Consider the following 19,680-nt stretch of genomic DNA (forward strand, 5'->3'; position numbering starts at 1 on the left):
TAATTTGTTTTCATCTCACAATACGTTAAGGGAAATAAAAAAGAATTCCACGAAACATTCATCGCTGTGTGAATGAACCACTGACTTCATATAAACCTTCCTGATTTACAGAGGGACAGAGGGGAGTGGAACAAGGAATGTGAGAAGGAATAAGTAGTTATTTACAATAACAAACTCCTTTCTCCCAGGGGTAAATTATTCTGGAACAGGAATGAATTGAGATGCTTTACACAAGCAAGAGCCGAGTAACATAAACATTTTAGACACTGCCATAGATTCTGAGGACCATTACAGCATTCCAGACAACTCTGTGTTGTTGCATATTGTGGGGAAAAGGTCATGAGCCTTGCAGCCAAAATGACCTGTTTTTATGGTGACTTCTGCACTTAAGAGCAGTATAGCCTTGGGCAAGTCATTTAACCCTTCTGATTCTATTTCTTCATCTGCAAAATAGGAGTAATTGTACCTACTCCATACAATGGTTGTACAGATTAAACAAGAGAGTGTGCAAAAGGCCTAACCAACTGCCTGCTAAGTAGCAGGAATTCAATAGATGGTGACTCTTATTAATTCTTAAGCAATCAAAAACAAAAACAAAAAAAAAAACAAACAAACAAACCACCAAATCCATTGCCCTTGAGTCAATTCTGACTCAAAGCAACTCTATAGGACAAAGTAGAACTGCCCCTTGGGTTTCCAAGGAGTGGCTGGTGGATTTGAACTGCCAGCCTTTTGGTTAGCAGCCAAGCTCTTAACCACTATGCCACTAGGGTAACAGGGCCCAAATTCCCCACTCTGTTCCACTAGGCAGAAATCAAATCTGACCTCTCTGTGGCAATAGGGGGAGCGGGGGGAAGAGGTCTTCTTTCCTCAGGTGAAGACAATTAAATCAACTTGTTAATTTCCAAGAGAACATTCTTATGGAACATTAAACCCATAAAACCAAACCCATTGCCGTCGAGTCGATTCCGACTCATAGCAACTCTATAGGGCAGAGTAGAACTGCCCCATAGAATTTCCAAGGAATGGCTGGTGGATTTGAACTGCCAGCTGTTCAGTTCACAGCCAAGCTCTTAACCACTGGGCCACTAGGGCTCCTATGGAACATTGGCTTGAGCCAATTCTCAATTATCCAAAGCAACAAAAGCAAGAAATACCTGGGAAGAGGGTGTGTGAGTTTTTTTGTTCTGGTTCTGTCTTTGGCTTTAGCGCCTTCTTACTTCCCTTTGACCACCTCCAGTCTCCTCTCAGGAGTCCTTGGGTGGTGCAAACCATTAACATGATTGGCTGCTAACTAAAATGTTGGTGGTTTGAGTCCACCTAGAGGCACCTTGAAAGAAAAAAGGAAGGCATGGTGATCTACTTCCGAATAATCAGCCACTGAAAACCCGAAGGAGCTCAGTTCTACTCTGACACACACTTGGGGTTGCCATGAGTCAGAATCAACTCAAGGCAACTGGTTTGGCTTGATTAGTCTCTACTCTAATTCACCTTCAATCTATCAGTCCTGTCCTCACAGCTACCACTGAGCAACTTATTTAGGTTTTCTCAAATTTTGAGAAGATTCTTGTTGAAAAATAAAAGGCTCAGGAAAAATCTAAAAATCAAATGAATTATTCTATACAACTTAAAGGGCAAACTCCCCCCTCCTCCTACCTCGATCATGTTTATCAATGACATATATGTAGAGAGTCTGGGATTTGTCCAGATGATGTACAGCACTGTAAATGGAAGTGTTGCTTTAAGATAATTTCAAAATACTGTTAAAATATACACAGACCAAATGGGGAATCTAGGTCATGGTATTAGAATAAAGGAAAGTTCCTTCTATTTTTAGTTATGAAATATTATTGAAAACTTAAAGCTTAAAATATGCTTTAAAAATCTATAACTTCTCAAGAATAAGCTTTTTAAAAATCTTTATCCATGTATATGCTGTTGGTAAAATCTACTTTGCAGGCTGGAAAAAAAAAAAGCTGGAGTGCGGTGGGTCTAGAAAGACACTTTTTAAATATACCTATGAAATATTTTGTTGCCACAAAAATGGTTCTGGAAATAGTAATGTTAAAAGTATTCAAGAGCTGGGCTTCTTGTTTTCTAATACAAATACAAAACAATTTGCAGATGGATTTTTTTATTATGGATATAATGGTATTGAGGGAACAACTTGGGGTCATAGATACTTAATATCATCAATAACCTTCTTCCACAGCCAGTTTTAGGAAAACTTACAAAGTAGTATGAGTTTGTCTTCTTTAAGACTGTTTCACCTTATATCCCTGTTACCACCCCAGGTCTACTCCCATTCCATAATTTCATCCCTGCCCCCAGATTCTTATAACTTCTCTTAAAGATATCAACCTGATAAATCATTGATCAAGGTAAATTAGTTTATGTCCAACCTCTTCCAGAAGCTTCTACTTCAAGGGGGGTAAGTGATCAGCAGGAAGTTCCTCACCCTCAAGGAATAAATTTCTAATGGTAAAATTTCAGATACCACAGCATTTGGGTATGGAATTATTTGGGTCAGAGAAGATTTCCTAGCAAAAGACTAGAACTAGAAGGATATTAGTAGTAATAATTGCCTGCTACTGTATTTCTCAAATTTTAGTTCATGAAATCACTTGTGCCATAATCACCAAGGGTACTTGTTTTAAAAAAAAAAAAAGATTTCTAGGCCCAATCCTATAATCATTAAATCAGAATCGTTGGGAGTGAGGAGCTTAGAATTTAGAAAGGGAAGACAAATGGGTAAACAAATATGAAGTATTAATATCTCAACTTTGGAAGTCATCAAATTATACCTTATGGACAAAAGCTGAGAGTCTGCATGTGTTAACTGGCCTATCAGTGTCACTGTGTGATGTTAGAATAGACATTTCATTTTATATTGGTGGCAGTACATAAGGAACACCATCCTGATACGAGTTCATCTTTTAGTCTTACCAGGCACTCCAGCTTGGATCCAGTAGTTAATGTCTGTGCCTTCTGCGTTCCTAAAGACCTGTGTGATATTGATGGGCTGCAGCAGGCGCATGACCTCCTCCATGATGGCCCTGGCCTTGTCACTGCCAGTGAATTGCAGCCCAGAAGGTAAGAAGGTTCCCAAGTCTGACTCCATCACCAGGCTGTAGTTAGAAATATTTGCCTAAACAAAAGAGAAAAGCGTTTGGTTCATTGTGTTTGGCTTCTTTGCTTTCTCCTTGGGAACTACCAGACAACAACAACTATGACCAAATACTTTACTTCCTCACAAGTTGTTACTGAAATACACGATGCTCTGTCTGACTTAGGGTCTGGTCTGCATATTACCTAACCCTTCTGAGATATACAATTACTCATCCTGGAGTCTGCCAAACTCAAGAGTTTACTTGGAAGGTTTAAAAAAATATAATGAAAGGAAATAGAATGGCCCATATTAAAGCTGCTCAATTATTTCTACTAACAATAATATTATCGCAATCATTTTTCTTAAATGCCTACTATGTACCAGTATACAATTCCTCCTTCATGGCAGAAGATCCAATATACATTATTCATGCTCAGACAAAAGCAGGCATGCGCTATGAACCTGTTTCTCTGCACCTTTTCCCTCTAAATAGACATTCTACCATATTTTAATTGTGAGTTCTGCTGAAGCTTATAGGCATCAAACTGACAGGTTTGTCTTGGGTTTCTGATTTTGTTGTTGTTCCATCTGTTGAATCCCCAGGGAAGGAGGTAAGAGAACAAGACATGAAATGCTGCTCTCCCTGGTGTAAAACCACAGCACTAGCAACAGGCATCTCTGTCAGGGCACTGGTTTGCAAACTTTTACTAAATAAATTCTGGTAAGAAAGCACACAATGATTACGCGTAGCCAACATTGTTACTGCAAAAGCTTAGAATATAAGAGGCTGTTGCCAGGTTGCATGGCTGAATTGCCACCCAGCCCTAAGACTTGCAAGTTTAAGGCCTTTCAGGCTGGCAAGGCCATCTGTTTCCCAGAAGCCATCCACTTCTTCAAGAATGACCAACTACTCCCATGGCTGAGTTATTCCCAAGATATCCCTGGACATGCACTGCCACTCATTCCTCATTATTTATCCAGTAAAACTCAATGACATTTGTATAGTGCTTCCAGAGAGCTTTCACATTTACGATCTTCTTTTACAACCCTGTGAAGTAGACAAAGCAGTTTTATTATTGATGTTGTTTCATAGAAAAGGAACAGGATCAGAGAGAGAGGTCAAGTGATTTGCTGAAAATCACACAGTTGGCAAATGGTAGAGCTGCACCTGAAATCCTACGCTTTCCGAAATTCTGCGCTGCCATCACCAGCATGGGACTGAAGTAGTAGGGAACACTTGTCCTGAATTACAATGATTTTTCACTTACATAACTATTTGAGGGTTGCATAAGAATTATTTTTTTTCTAAAACAGATTCCATTTTACAATGATTTCCTAGCTAATTGCCTTGGAAGTGTACTGTTGTTACAAGGGCAAGTGCAGTTGCTGTTCTAAAGGAGGATGCTGCCAGCATTTGCAGGACTGAGTGCTGCGGCCCTGGGATACCAGCACTTTTTTTTTCTTATTATTATTGTTAATGATGAGAAGGTTAATAAAGCAGAAGTTTGCTCAAATTTCCACTCTCACGTCTGAGGAATTTCTGTTTTCATCGTGACTTTCAGAGAAAGACTCAAGGTGTTTATAATAAAAAAAATGCCACCTCAGCATTCAGCTGTGTCTACTGCATGGTGGTAGCATCATTGGAGTTAATAATATGCAAAATATGTGCATGAATGTATTATATTCAGGGCTCATTTAACTAGCACAGTGGTGCTAGGTCAGCAGGTTGACATCTAATTTGGCAGTCCTTACCCTCTCCCCTTGTATGCTCTGCTGCCTATCCCTACCCCTTACCCCTGAATTCTCTCTCCACCCTACAGAAAGGAGAAAAGAAAAATCACAATATATCTCACAAATGGAAACGGAATTGGGTAATCTTGAATGTGAGGGTTCCCATATTGCAAGCAGATCCCATCCTTCCAGCAAGAAATTAGGCTAAGTGCTCCTAATTATGCACTGTTTAGGTTAAAAGTGGAGCTAGCTAGCAGTGTGGCTGTCAGAGCTAACACTAATGAGCAGTCTGCTAAGGTGGACACAGCCCTGGATCCACTCTGTTCTATTCCTGACTCAGCAACTGACACGCTAGGCTACCAAGGGGAATGACTGGCCTCTTCCTCTGTCCCCAAGTCATGTCACCTTGGTCCTTGGCTTCTCCATTTGTAGGTTGGAACAAACGCTCTTTTCAAAGCTTGCATAATGAGCCTGTGCATATGAAGCTTTGAGCTCCTTCAGAGAAAAACCTTTGTAGACCAACGTGAAAGTGGCTATATAAATTTAACTTACCAGATTTCTAAACACAATACTCATTCAGGGCTTCCTGGCCCTCTCCAACTGCAAATGAATAGATATCCTAGGGACAGGGGACTCTACAGTTTGTGAGTCCCGCTATGCAATGTCACAGAATGTTGATAGGCATGTAGAGACTAATTTAAATAAAGGAGCTTTCAAAAGTGTGGTGGGCTATATACGTGAGAGCCAGTTTAGCAGAGAGATAGAATATGGGTTTTGGAATTAGCCTAAGTGGGCTTGATCGATTAGCCAATATTAGCCGTGTGTCTTTGGGCAGTCTGTGTAATTTCTCAGTTTCTGTCTCCATGAAATGGGGATGACACTGATACCCAGATGGTAGAGTTGTTAGACATCCTGCATGTACAGCCTGCCACATAATTAACAGCTGTTAAACAGCAGCATTTTTGTTGTTACTGCTCTTAGCACTAGACATCTGTACCTCTCAGGTTTTTAAGAGCGTCCCAGTATAAAGCATTCTGTTAGCTGCTTATAATGATGATCGGTAGAATTATTGAGGTGCTTCCTACATGCCAGACACTATGCAAAATGCTTTACAGCTTATTTCATGGAATGCTCACAATCATTCTATAAGTTTATTATTGCTCTCGTTTCAAAGATGCAGCAACTAAGGTTTAATGAGGTTCGCTAACTTTCCCAAGGGTATTTAGCTAGTTAAGTGGTGTAGCCAGAATTCAAACCCCAGAGGTCTGCCTCCCCAGCCTGTGCTCCCAACCCCTCCAACACCCTGTCTCCTGTAAGGTCACTTCAACTGTCAACCACAAGGCCTCACTTTTGATTCAAAAAATACAGAGATTGCAGTAGAACAAATGTATAGATTTAAAAAGTTACTTTCCATATCATAATACAAAGTTTCCTTAGACAGAACTCATTGCCCCTTCTAATAAAGTAATTTGATTAAGCAAAGAAAGGAAGAGAAAAACAAACTCTTGCTCCACAGTTTTCTTCCAACTAGGAATAAAAGGCCTAAAATAATAAAACATCTTCTCAAGCCAAATTAGACAGGATGTGCAGACATCAGTAAACCAGAATTCTGGCATAGGTAACGTTTGATTTCTATTCATGTAGAATTGTATTAGCCGCTGTTAACACAATGGCAGCACTCTATTGTTTTCTATTTATATATAAACATCTCTATATATTTTCAATAAAGAAAACAAACCACCCACTGTCCATGACACCGCTTTTCTCATTTATGGAGTCACTAAGAGTTAGAACATGGTGAAGGAGTTGGGTAAACACACCGTCTCTGCTTAAAGAAATGGGAATGAACAAGCTGAACAGGGCTGTTGGAACTGTTGCTTCTTAAGAGTGTGGCCTCACAAGCATCCATGGTCCTTACTGTACAATGAGTTGTTGGGACACTCAGTGTAGATCTGAAAAGCTGATTATAGCTAGTAACAGCAGAGCAGACTCACGCTTGTCTCACTTAACCCATTTCAGCATGGACCAAGATACTTGTTATCTTATTTACAGGGTGTAGAAAGAAACACACTTCTAGAGACTGAATACTTTATTGCTGTGATAATCACCACTGATTGAGACATACAGATAAGGAGGCAGCTCAACGATAAGCTTAGATATTATGTGTAACCCCCCACTTTCCTCTCTTAATAAAGAGAAACATCTCTTTATTAGAAGTCAGGGAAACTGTCCTTCATTGCCATCTAATGTATATAACTGAATGTACGGAAATGCTCCCCAGTAACCTCCCAGGTTGGGATCACTGGATTAGTTAATGTCTGCTCAGGGTTGAGGGTTCATAACTTGGTCTTGTGTTACAATCACATCCTGTAACATTTCTCCCTTTCTGTTTTCTTTTTTTTTAAGGATCAGCTTACTCTGCCAAAGAACAATTTAGTAACCATTAGCATTCTTTGGGGACAACGTAAGATTAAAAAGAAGAAAAGTGTTGAAAATACACATTGTTTGTTATAAGTTCCTACTTCCTAACATAAACACAAGGATGATGTGTGTGTGCTTTGCTTTTAGAAAATTCCAGGCAACCCTTATTCAGAAATATAGACCAAAGTTCAACAGCATATCCTCTCCCCCCAAATTTGGCAGCTCCTTCTTTGTTTTAAAGTTTTTGTCTTTTAAATAACCAAGGTGACATGCCTTTGGTTTTGACCTAAAGTAACACTGAAATCCCAAAATCAAATGAAGAGAAAGGAGACTTCTAATTATTTGAATTAATCATGTAGCCTCCTCAATTCAATCTTCAAAGAAGTAAACTCCACTCTGATGCAGGGCAATTAACCTCAGCACCACTTTCTTGCCCCAGTAAATACTTTACAGATGATGGTCGGGATTCTGTTTAGTCAGGTGGTAGGCTTAAAACAAGTGCTCAACAGAGTGTGCTGAGTCACTGAAATCATCTTTCCCCGTTGTGGCAGTACCCTGGAATTCCCAGGTCAAGGAGTGGGAGGAGGGTGGAGATTCTTCACAGAGCTTCAGCTCAGACAGGGAGAGGTTTCTCCCTGTTGTGTAATGCCAAAATAGGCTTTACTCTCTGGTCAGGTCTACCCTGAAGCTCAGACTTTTATTTCTGACAGTCTCCAGCATTCCATTTTGAACAGTCTCAGGGACCCAAGGGAGAGACAGGAAAAGGATGATGACAAGGATGATAACCATAAGTTATTTTTATCCGACAGCTAAACTGGCTACAGCTTGGGGAAATGGGCAGTCTTGGGTAAGTTACATTAGTACGAAAATTGCAGACACCTATTATGGTTTAGCCACCGTTCTGCCTGGAGACAGGGGAATGGAATAAATGGCTTCTGGAGGTCCCTTTCCAGCCCTATCATTCTGTGTGTTTGCACAGAGGAATTCTGTTGTGAGAAAAACTTGTGTTTTCAGGCAATCTAATTTTTACAATGTCATTTGAGGCACTCTCGATCTTAGTGAATTCTCCTCTTGTGCTGGTTAAGGTCTATAGGTAGCCCTTAAACTTACTGAAAACACATCATCTCTCTATAAATGTCACTATGGTAATGATGGCGAACCAGAAGGCTATAGGAAAGATGGCATAAACATAGGTTAAAAGAAGTACTTTTTAAAATATTATATAGGAAATAGGACTGTGTTCACATTTCTTTCAAGAAAAAAAAAAAAGCAATATCCAGGGCATTTGATGGATATATTTAAAAAGTATCCCATGGCAAGTTAATGTCTATCTCAGTTTATAATTTTATTCCTGCATGTTGAGGATCATAATTAATAGAATCAGTGGGACTCAAGATCTCACGATCAAATTTTGATTCCTTTAATGCATCGGTGGAGTCCTTGGGTGGTGCAAATGGTTAATGCGTTTGGCTGTTAACTGAAAGGTTGGAGATCTGAGTCTACCCAAAGGCATCTTGAAGGCCTGGTGATCTACTTTCAAAAAATCATCCATTGAAAACCATATGGAGTACAGTTCTACTCTGATAGATATGGGGTCACCATGAGTCGGGATTGACTTGACGGCAGTGGTTAACTGGAGCCTGGCCGGGAGCCAGGTTATTGTTTTTGTTGTGTGCCGTTGGGTCAATTCCAACTCATAGCAACCCTATATAACAGACTACCAAAACCAAACCAAACCCGTTGCTGTCGAGTCAATTTTGATAGAACTGCTCAAATCCAAATATTCACTCAATCCTAAGGCATATCATATTAAAACCCAATTCACTAATTATCCTTTCTCTGTAACCTAGAGTCAAGTACCTACAGCATTCTTGGATTATGATATTGTTCCATATACTTTATTTGATCAAGTGTCTCTTCACTAATATTAGCAAAGATGCTAAACACAGCTTTAGAAATAATTTTATTTTCTTAAATGCACCTTTCCATATTCTCTCTCAAAAGCACAGTATGGCTTTAAAACCTCACGAAAAATAGTATTACTCAAATACGAACTGCTATGCTCTTGGTGTCCTCAGTAATTTTCTGCCCTACGTCCTCTGCCCAAGCCTGCCATGCCTAACACACCACATCACTATCTAATACTCTGTGCTGTTGAACTTTATTCAATTTGTTTTCTATATCTGCCTTGCTCCTGAGAGAATTCAAGACTTCTTACAAGAAAAGATCCAAATACCACATTAAAACAGTAGGTAAACTATCACGAACCAAGAAAATACCATGAAGGAAGGGATCAAGTCTGTGTGAATGTCTCCAGCTTAAATAGCAGAGTTCAGCACAAAGTAAGTACTCAATAAATGTTTGAGGAGAAAGAGTCATAACCAGGAAAAATTGACATAATATCCCAACAGCAGCTTAAGGATACTATTTAGCTCCAGCTTGTGGATGCCAAGGAAAAGGGGAGACTGATGGATTACTGAGGTCTCATTATCTAGGAAAAGAAAGCATACCACCAGCTCCTTGAAAAAAGTAACTATTTTTCCAGCATTCAGTTCTAAGAGGAATTATTATGTGGCTCTTTATATAAGGAACACTGAATAAAATAATGGACAGCGTCCTCAATAATGGTTTTGCCAAAGAAGCAGAAACACTTTCTTTTCCAAACACTATTTCCTACATATTGATCCTCAAAGCAAAAAGCAAAATATTCAGTCATATTTCAGTAAAGGTGTTTCTTCAGGGAGTACAATGTATTTAGTCAACAAACAGTAATTGAGACAGAAACTGAGGAATAGGGTGACCATACATCCCTGTTTGCAGTGGCAATCCCAGTTTACATCGATTATCTTGGTGCGATTATTAGTAATGCCTCCTTTCTCTCACAAAAGTTTACTGGTTTGAACAATAAACCGTATTCCAACCTACTTAGGAAGAAATCTGTATACAAAGATGACTAAGATAGGACTGCTTCCCTAAAAAAGGGCAGAGTTTACCAGCAAAGGCAATACTTAGCAGTTCTGTGAATGAGATATGTACAAAGAAGGGAAGGAAACTACTGGAAAAACTTGGGGAGAGCTTGAAAAACAAGGTGATGTTTGGCCTGGAAAAAGGCCATAGGTTGGAAGTTACATGAGGACGGGGATCTTGTGAGTTCATTAGTGTATCCCCAGGGGCTAGCCAAGAGGCATTCAATAATACTTGTCAAATGAATAAATGAATAATTGAATGACTATTCTAAATATCTAAATAATTTTGTCCAGATATGTAGCTTTCTGAGAGAGGACTGGAGCTTAGGCAATCTCTAAAAGGATCCCTGGTGGCACAGTGGTTAAAGAACTCAGCTGCAAACCTAAAGGTCTGCAGTTCGAACGCAACAGTCACTCCACAGGAAAAAGATGTAGCAGTCTGCTTCCAAAAAGATTTACAGCCTTGGAAACCCTATGGGGTTGCTATGAGTCAGAACTCACTTGACAGCAGTAGGTTTGGTTTTTTTTTTAAAGGATAAATATGAGCATGTTCTATAGAGCAGCCCACTCTCAAGTATCAATCATTTCTCCTAGAATTTCTGTAGGAGTTACCAAAAATTTTGAGATTGAGATCACTAGTGAGTATTACATTGCAAATATTTGAAAGAGCTACACTTGATACTTGGTCACTCTTAGAAATGCTTTTTCCTTTGGCTTCTGTGACCCTAAGCTCTTGGCTCTCCTTGTGCCTCACTGGAAGCTCCTTCTCGTTTTCCTCGGCTGGTTCTTTCATGTCTCTCTGACCTCTGGACATCGGGGTGGTCAAAAACAGTCTGAAGGCCTCTTCTTTTCTCCATCCACACTCACTCTGTTGGTGATCTCAACCAGTCTTATGGTTTTAAATAAATCTATATGGTGATGAATTCCAAATTCATATTTCCATGCTATGTCTTTCTTTTGAACTCCACACTCATATTGAATGGCTACTCAGTATCTTCACCTAGATGTCTAATGATGTATTAGTTTCCTAGGGTTATTGTAACAAATTATCATAAATTTAGTGGCTTAAAACACAAATTACTGGATTGCAGAAGTCTGAAATGAGTTTTCCAGGCTAAAATCACAGTGTTGGCAGGGCTAGTTTCTTCCAGAGGCTCTAGGGGAGATTCCATTTTTTTGCCTTTTCCAGCTTCTAGGGGCTTCTAGGCTCATGACTCCCCATAAATTGCCTTTCTTCTCCCTGCTTCCAATGTCACATTACCTTCTACCTTTTTGGCCTCCTTGTTTCCCTCTTATAAGGTTCCAACTCAGTAAACAGTCAATCCATCCTTCTAGTTGCTGAGTCTAAAAACTTTGATAGTCATTTTTGACCTGTCTCTTGCTCTTAGACCCAAAATACAATCTTTCAGCAAATCCTGTTGGCTCTATTTTTAAAATATACCTACACTCCAACAACTTCTCACCATCTCCACTGCTATCACCTAGTCTAAGCTACCATTACCTCTTGCCTGGAGTATCGCAATAGCTTCATAACTGTCTCCCTGTTTCAACCCTTTCCATCTTTCAGCCAGTTCTCTACATGGAAGCCAGAGTAATCCTGTTTAAAAAAATCTAAGTCCAATGACGTTACTCCTCTTCTCAAACGTCTGTGTGGCTTCCATCTCACTCAGGTTAAAAGATGAAGTCCTTACATTGTAAAGCTCTACAGGGTCAGACCCCCCATAACATCTCTGACCTCATTCCTGTTAATCTCCATCTCAGTCTCACTGTTCTAATCACTTGCAATTCTTCAACCATGCTTGTACCACAGAGCTTTTGCACTTGCTACTTCCTCTGCCTGGAACACTCTTTCTCTGAATAGCTCTCAATTTGTTCAGAGCTCTGCTAAAGTGTCATCTTCTTCAGAAAGTCTCCACCCCACATAAAATAAGACACCCCCCTAAACACTTATTGTCTCCTTCTGGAAGAATGTAAGGTCACTGATGGCAGAACCTTTTCTGTTTGTGTTCACTACATGTGGTAGATTATTTAATGACTATACATTCCTCCCTTCCCTGGATGAATGGCTTTTTGCAATGTGAATTTGCTGCTACTTTCATCTAGAGGAACAGTGTCTTTCCCCACCCCCTGGGCTTATGACACTTTTTGACCAGTAGACCATGGAAGAAGTGGTCACATGTGACTTTGAGTGTAGGTCCCAAGAGATCTTGCAGCTTCCACCTTGACTTTTTGTTGCCCTAAAGTCTGATAAATAAAGAAGCCTGGCTAGTCTCCTTGAGGCTGAGGCACCACATGGGGGCAGCGGCTCAGTTACGAGCCAGCCTTAACTTCCATACATGTAAGTGAAGCCGTCTTTGACAATCCAGCCTCATTGACCAGGGTTGTCAGATAAAATGTAGGACACCAGTTAAATTCGAATTTTAGATAAACAATGAAGGCTTTTTTTTAGTATTAGTGTATCTTATGCAATATTTAGAAGAATGTAAGCTCCCTAATGACAGAGTCTGGTGCCCAGAACAGCACCAAGAACTGGTAACAGGTGCTTGATAAATATCTGTCAAATGAACATTCCGTATTATTGCTTGAAGGACAGTCATGTATTTATATATAACCTGCGCATGTGGAAAGGTTAGAATTTCATTGTTTAAAAAATTAGTCTGATTTGTAATCCTGCTCATGCGGTAGACTCTCCCTCCTCTGTGGAGGTGGCTTCAGGAGCACCTCTATGAGCAGAGCCAAAACCATTCTCAAGAAGCAACTTAGCATCTGCTGAATTCCCAGAAGTCTTGACCAAAAGAATGGAAGAGATGATTTTGGCTGGGAAGAACCTGGGGGCAAGAGTAATAAATTATTTGGTTTTAATATTAAAGAAGCCTCAAGTTATCCATAGAATATTGAATTGAACCACAAAGAAGGCTGAACAAATTAGCCACAAAAATCATGGCACCCAACTAAATCAGTTGACCTGTTGAATGGAAAGATGGCAGATCCAATGACTTTTGGGGACTGGTGGCTACTATGGTCATGGTGTACAAAGAGTGAGATGGAGAAATTGGGTAGGGAGAAAATAGCCCAGAGACAGCGACTCCCAATGAGGCTCATGAGTATGGGATGAAGGAGGCCTGTGGAGAATGCTGACCCTGGGAACTAGAGGATCTTCAATATTAAGGGACAGGGCCTCCAAGGGCACTATATCTCCCAGAGAGTGAAAACAACAATCCCAAGTGTTGATAGCATAGAAGATGAGCTTTTACTGAACAAGAGGCAAAGGCGTTGGGAGGAGGGTAAGTGTTACTGTTGATATAGATGGAGCATTTATATGGAGAAACCTCCATGTTCCTGGATATCTATAGACTCTCCCCTGAATTTCAGACTCTTCTACCAAGCTGTCTACTCTACCTCTCTAGTTGGATGTCTGATATCTCAAACTTAACATATCTAAAACTGAGCTCCTGATCTCTACCTCCCCACCCAATTCCTCCCATTCCACTTGCTCAGGTCCCAAACTGTGGGGTCTCTCTCAACTCCTTTCTTTCTCTCACACTCCATATACAATCCACCATCAGCTCCTGTTGGCTATTTCCTTAAAATATATCCAGAGTCTGACTACTTTTCACCCCCTCCATTACTATCACCCTGGTCCAAGATACCATCATTTCTCACCCAGACTATTGCCTTGCTTCAGTTCTAGTCCCCCTTCAGTTTATTCTCTACCTAGCAGCTACAGCGGTCATTTTAGAATGTTAATTCAGATCATGTCGCTACTCTACTCAAAGCCTCCAATGGTTCCAAATCTCCCCCAGAAAATGGCCCATGAGTCCTGGCATGATCCGGGCTCCTTTGTATTGATGACTTTGTCGCCTGCTTCAAGCACATTGGTCTCCTTACTTTTCCATGAATGCCAAGCATGCTCCTCTATCAGCACCTATGCAACAACTCTCTACTCTGTAGAAAGCTCTCTTCCAGATATCCATGTAGGTCACTTCCTTGTCTTCTTCAGGTCTTTACTCAAATAATATCACCTCAGTGAAGTCTTCCTTGTCCCCCACTATCCAAAAGTTAAACAACTCCCTCTCCACATACTATCTCTCTGTTCCTCATCTTATTTTTCTCCTTAACAGCTATCTTTTTGTATTTTACTTATTTCTGGTGGTCAGTCCTCAACCACTAGAATGTAAGCAAGAGGAGGACACAGCTGTAAACGGTGCCTGGCAGTTAGAAGGTTTTCAATAAACGTGTTCTGTGAATGAATACATATATGTATGTATGTGTTTAAACACATGTATGTACATGTGTATATAAACCTATATAAGCATATAACCACATGCTCTTTTTGATGGTGGTGGTGGAGATAATGATGATGATGATGTGGTTGCTAGTGATAAGGAAGCATCAGTTTTTCACATTTTTTTCTTTTCTCTTCTCGAGAAAGCATAGAGTTCAACAACTAAGGTAGTAAGCTGCATCTTTAGAGTCTATTGTATAAAGTACTTAAAAATATACAAGACTTTACAGTATCCATTATAAATGTTAAAAATGGATACTTTCCAGAAGACTGTATAGAGTGATATCAATGAAAAATTGGCCTTAAATTGTTTAAATACAAGCGACACATCTAAGGTTCCTTCAATAATGAAACAAGAAACCCTTATTCTGTAGGGTGTGTGGCAAAAGCTATCTCCTTCTCAGGTGAAAACAGGGCTGAATACATACTTAGCAGACCCTATGTTATCATAATCTTCATGATTAAAGATGAGAACCTCCAATGTGCAAAACTTGTCAAAACAAAGTGGATATCATACTGTGGAGGAGAAGGGGACGAGCAATAACAACCAGAACTGCCAAATGAATGGGCAGGGAAGAGAATTTTAAATAAACAGTTTTTCAAAAAAATCCCTAAAGTTGGTTATGCTAAAGTTAGTATAACATGGGAATAATAATACATGGTGTAATCAGTAAAACTCAATTACAAAACTAATAAATGTATCCTGGGACTACTTAGAGCTTTAACAATCACTTCACATACTTTATAAGTTTTAAAGTATTCAGAGAAAATGAACGAAAATAATAAACAGATGAGGCAATTTAGCTTTGAGAAGAGTTAAGATAATTTATTAGGTATAGTTTCGATAAAAGGAGGCTAAGGAATTACAGCGATTATAGGAAAAAAAATCCAAATAGGTACCTGCATTCAGCTAAGGAAGGTGAGGAAAAACAATTTTCCTCATCTGAGAATAGCAATAAGCAATAGCAGTAATCACCTAAAAGCAGAAGAGGAAAATAGCTAGGGTAGAAAATAGCATGGAATATGTTGAAAATAATGAGCATTCTGGGAAGCCACCTGAGGTCCACTTAGAGGAGGCTGAACACTAGAAATACTCAAGGCAATATGAATAAAAGCACTTAGTCAGGCACACAGGCCCTTCTCCAAATTGCTCTTTAGACATCTGCCTTCCTCACCAATGGTGTCACTGGTGTTTGAAGGATGTGCTGGCGATTAGGGTAATAATCCCGAAGGAGTTGTCAGGTTCTGGAGTGGAGTGATACTTCAATTCCAACTTCAAAAATGATTGCAGTTGGGAGCAAGAGGAGCTGATATACAGACACTAATCTCATTTGACCCATTTCTTGGCCATTATGTGAAAAATACTGGGCAAGTTACTTAATATTTCTGGGCCTCAGTATACTTATTCATAAAATGCAGGTTTATTTAAAGAGGAATTTCTTAATCTGGGATCCCTTTGGGGTTCACAGAAAGCATTAAGAGTCTGTGAACTTGAGTAGGAAAATATTACATCTTTACTATCATTAACCTCTAACTGAAATTTAGCATTTCCTTCTTCTATTATGAATGTAAGCAACAAACCACAGTAGTACTAGCAGACTCTGTCACTTTACCAATAGAAATCACAGATATTTTCATATCACATTAGACTTGTTGCAGAAATCTCAAAATAATCTTTAAGTTCCTCACTACTTTGAAATTACAGTAATAATTAAATAATACTGCAAGATCTTGTTATTTAATGTATTTTTTAAAACACATATATGACTACATCACAAATTTAGTTTTAAAAGTTTCGATAACTGTATTTTACTAAAATTGGTTTCTTTGTAATCCTATGCATTTTATTTTATCTATTCAAAAATATTATTTGAGAAGAGGTCCATAGGCTTTACCAGAGTGCCAAAGTAGCCCATGGCACAAAAAATGGTCAAGAACCTCTGCTGGCTAAATGCTAGCTTTATTATTGTTGTTATTATGACCATCATCATCATTCCTATTATTATTATTAAACTCACCAGAGTTAGTTTGTCCTGGATACCTGGCTCTGAGGCCTAATTCTGTCACATAGTAGCTAGATGACCTTGGCCACTTAATCTCATGGAGCTTCATTTCCTCTTCAATAAAGCAAAGACCCTTTGTTTTAAGGGGTTATTCTAAGGATTCCAGAACAACCTAAAATCTAAAGATTCTAAGGATTATATGATATAATGTATTTGAAGTATATCTATTTCAAAATATTCAGTTCTCTTTTAAGAGTAATTATTATTATCATAAACAAGAGTGCCTAATAAGTAAAGTAATCATGCAAGTTATCATCCAAGCCAGGACACCTTTTACAGTGAAAGGGGGCACTATCAATAATTATGACAGGAAAATGGGTGGAAACTGGACTCTCTCAGGCAAATGAGGAACTAATAGACTACTTGAATACCACTTTTCTGATTTTTTGTTTCTCCTATGTATGCCACTATAAAATTGAAAGGTTAAACACCATATTTCCTTGATCTTTTAACATTTTGGAAATTGGAATGCATTTTGCTATTGAGGCACTCCATAAGACGGGGAAAGAAACAAATTCTGCCATATATTAGGTGTCATTGCTTGTCCATGTGCAAACTGCATTAGGCAGAGAAGGTCTCTGGTAATTCATTTTACCCTTCAGTTGTATTATTTGCAATGATATCAACACAGATCACTAAATGTTAAATTTGAATACCTAATTACTGATTCAAATTCTTCAGAAAGTTTTGGTGTACACAGAATATTGATTTTCACATGTGAGTCAAAACAATTAAAGGCAGGAGGTGGGGCCAAGATGGCAGAGTAGTCAGATGCTTCCTGTGGTCCCTCTTACAACAAAGACCAGAAAAAACAAGTGAATAAATTATATATGACAATCTAGAAGCCCTAAACATCAAACGCAAAGTTGAGGAGTCAGACTGAGTGGCAGGGGGACGGAGAGATGGTTCAGAAGCAGCGAGGAGTTGCCAGACCTGACCCAGCGGGAACTGGCACCTTGTAGGCCAGATTGGCTGGTGTGCGCGGTGAGGTAAGCAGTGGCACTCAAGACACTTTTTCCACATTGGGAGAGACCAAGCGGCAAAGAGTCTACTCAAGCCTCCAGAATCAGTGAGAAACAGCGCTCAGTCAGCAAAAGATAAGTACACGTGGCTAACCCACCATGTGGATCAAAAAACACCCTGTTTGGGAAGAACCTCTCTCCCATTTACCTGCCTCCTCCCAGCTCTACACTGGGTCCTGGGCCAGCTTCAGCGATGGCAGAGGCCCCTGGGATCTTTCACGTGCCCTGAGCCATTCTCCTAGCCTTGGAGAGGGAACAAATTAACAAACAGGAAAAAAATAATCTGCCAGCTCCCCTAAGCTTGGAACTCAGGGCAGGCACAGCTCTTTTGCCTAGGTACAGGCAAAAGGGGTCCATAGACTTTGAATGCCTTTCACCCCTGCATAGACCTGTATGGGCCCATTTCAGCAGCATAGGCCCTCACTAGCACAATACAAAAGGGTACATACCTGAAGCCTAACTTCAACTGTATCAGCTATATGGTGGAGTGGCAGGTTCGTGACATTTGACACTGTTCTGTCTGTTAAGCAGGGTCCTCACCTATCCACATCAGGGGCCTAAGGACTGGTGGCTCCACCCATGCCACCTAGCCACTTGTGACAGGGCTCCAAGAATAAGTGGTGCCTCCCAGTCCTTACAGCCAACAGCACTGGGTGCCCATAGTCTGGCTGCAAAACTCACCCACCTACGCACTCTAGGGAACAGGGACATGCTTTCCTCCCAGACACTCGGGCAGCTGTCAGCCCCCTTCCTTGCTCAGTGCATGACCCCTACTGCAGCCAGATACCTGTGCCTACTCCAATCACCCCTGCCCATCTAGGACTGTATGTGAGAGCCTGAACCACAAACTTGGTGACCGACTATCTGGACACCTGAGAAGAATCCATACAAGAAAAGTAAATGGACTCCTGGATTCACATACCTAGTAACAGGTCTAACCATCTGGTGACAGGACGTTAGAGCTTCAAAGGTGCCAATAATCAAACTAGCTCACATGAGCAGCCTATTTGGACATATCAAGACAAAACAAAACAAGAGCTAGGACACAGTAAGCAAACATAAAATAAATAAATATAATAACTTATTGATGGCTCAGAGACAACAGTCAATTTAAAATCACATAAAGAGGCAGACCATGATGGCTTCAGCAAGCTCCCAAAATAAAGAATCAAGAAATTTTCTGGAGGAAGACAATTTCTTGGAATTACCAGAGGCAGAATACAAAAGATTAATATACAGAACTCTTCAAGAGATCAGGAAGGAAATGATGCAAAATGTAGACCTAGCAATAGAGGAATTTAAGAAGATTGGAGAAGAGCATAATGACAAATTTAACAGGCTACAACAATCCATAGAAAGACAGCAATCAGAAATCCAGAAGATTATTGATAAAATTTCAGAATTAGACAATTCAATAGAAAGGCACATGAGCAGAATTGAGACAATGGAAGTCAGAATTAGTGAGACTGAAGATAAAGCATTTGGAACCAACTTATCTGAGGAAAAATTAGATAAAAGAATTGTAAACAATGAAGAAACCTAAGAATTATGTAGGACTCTATCAAGAAGAATAACCTACGAGTGATTGGAGTACCAGAACAGGGGAAGATAACAGAAAATACAAAGACAATTGTTGAAGATTTGTTGGCAGAAAACTTTCCTGATATCGTGAAAGATGACAAGATATCTACCCAAGATGCCCATCGAACCCCACACAAGGTAGATCCCAAAAGAAAGTCACCAAGACATATTATAATCAGACTTGCCAAAATCAAAGATAAAGAGAATTTTAAGAGCAGCAGGGATAAAAGAAAAGTCATCTACAAAGGAGAGTCAATGAAAAAAGCTCAGACTACTCAGCAGAAACCATGCAGGCAAGAAGGCAGTGGGGTGACACGTATAAAGCCTTGAAGGAAAAAAATTGCCAGCCAAGAATCGTATATCCAGCAAAACTGTCTCTCACATATGATGGTGAAATTAGGGCATTACCAGATAAACAGAAGTTTAGGGAATTTGCAAAAACCAAACCAAAATTACAGGAAATACTAAAGGGAGTCCTCCGGTTAGAAAATCAGTAACATCA

The 19,680-nt window shown here is 39.7% G+C and overlaps 1 protein-coding gene across 2 annotated transcripts in view; it reads right to left on the minus strand.

Moving 5' to 3' along the window:
* Positions 1-19,680, minus strand: part of CPQ (carboxypeptidase Q) — a 537,063-nt gene that overhangs the window by 75,262 nt on the left and 442,121 nt on the right. For both annotated transcript variants that reach the window (XM_023726056.1, XM_004370753.2), the window contains one exon: positions 2,947-3,148. In XM_023726056.1, coding sequence (XP_023581824.1) covers positions 2,947-3,148 — 202 coding nt within the window. The remainder of the gene's footprint in view (positions 1-2,946; positions 3,149-19,680) is intronic.

The sequence above is a fragment of the Trichechus manatus genome, unplaced genomic scaffold (assembly GCF_000243295.1).
Source record: "Trichechus manatus latirostris isolate Lorelei unplaced genomic scaffold, TriManLat1.0 scaffold00009, whole genome shotgun sequence".
NCBI classification, from domain to species: Eukaryota; Metazoa; Chordata; class Mammalia; order Sirenia; family Trichechidae; genus Trichechus; species Trichechus manatus.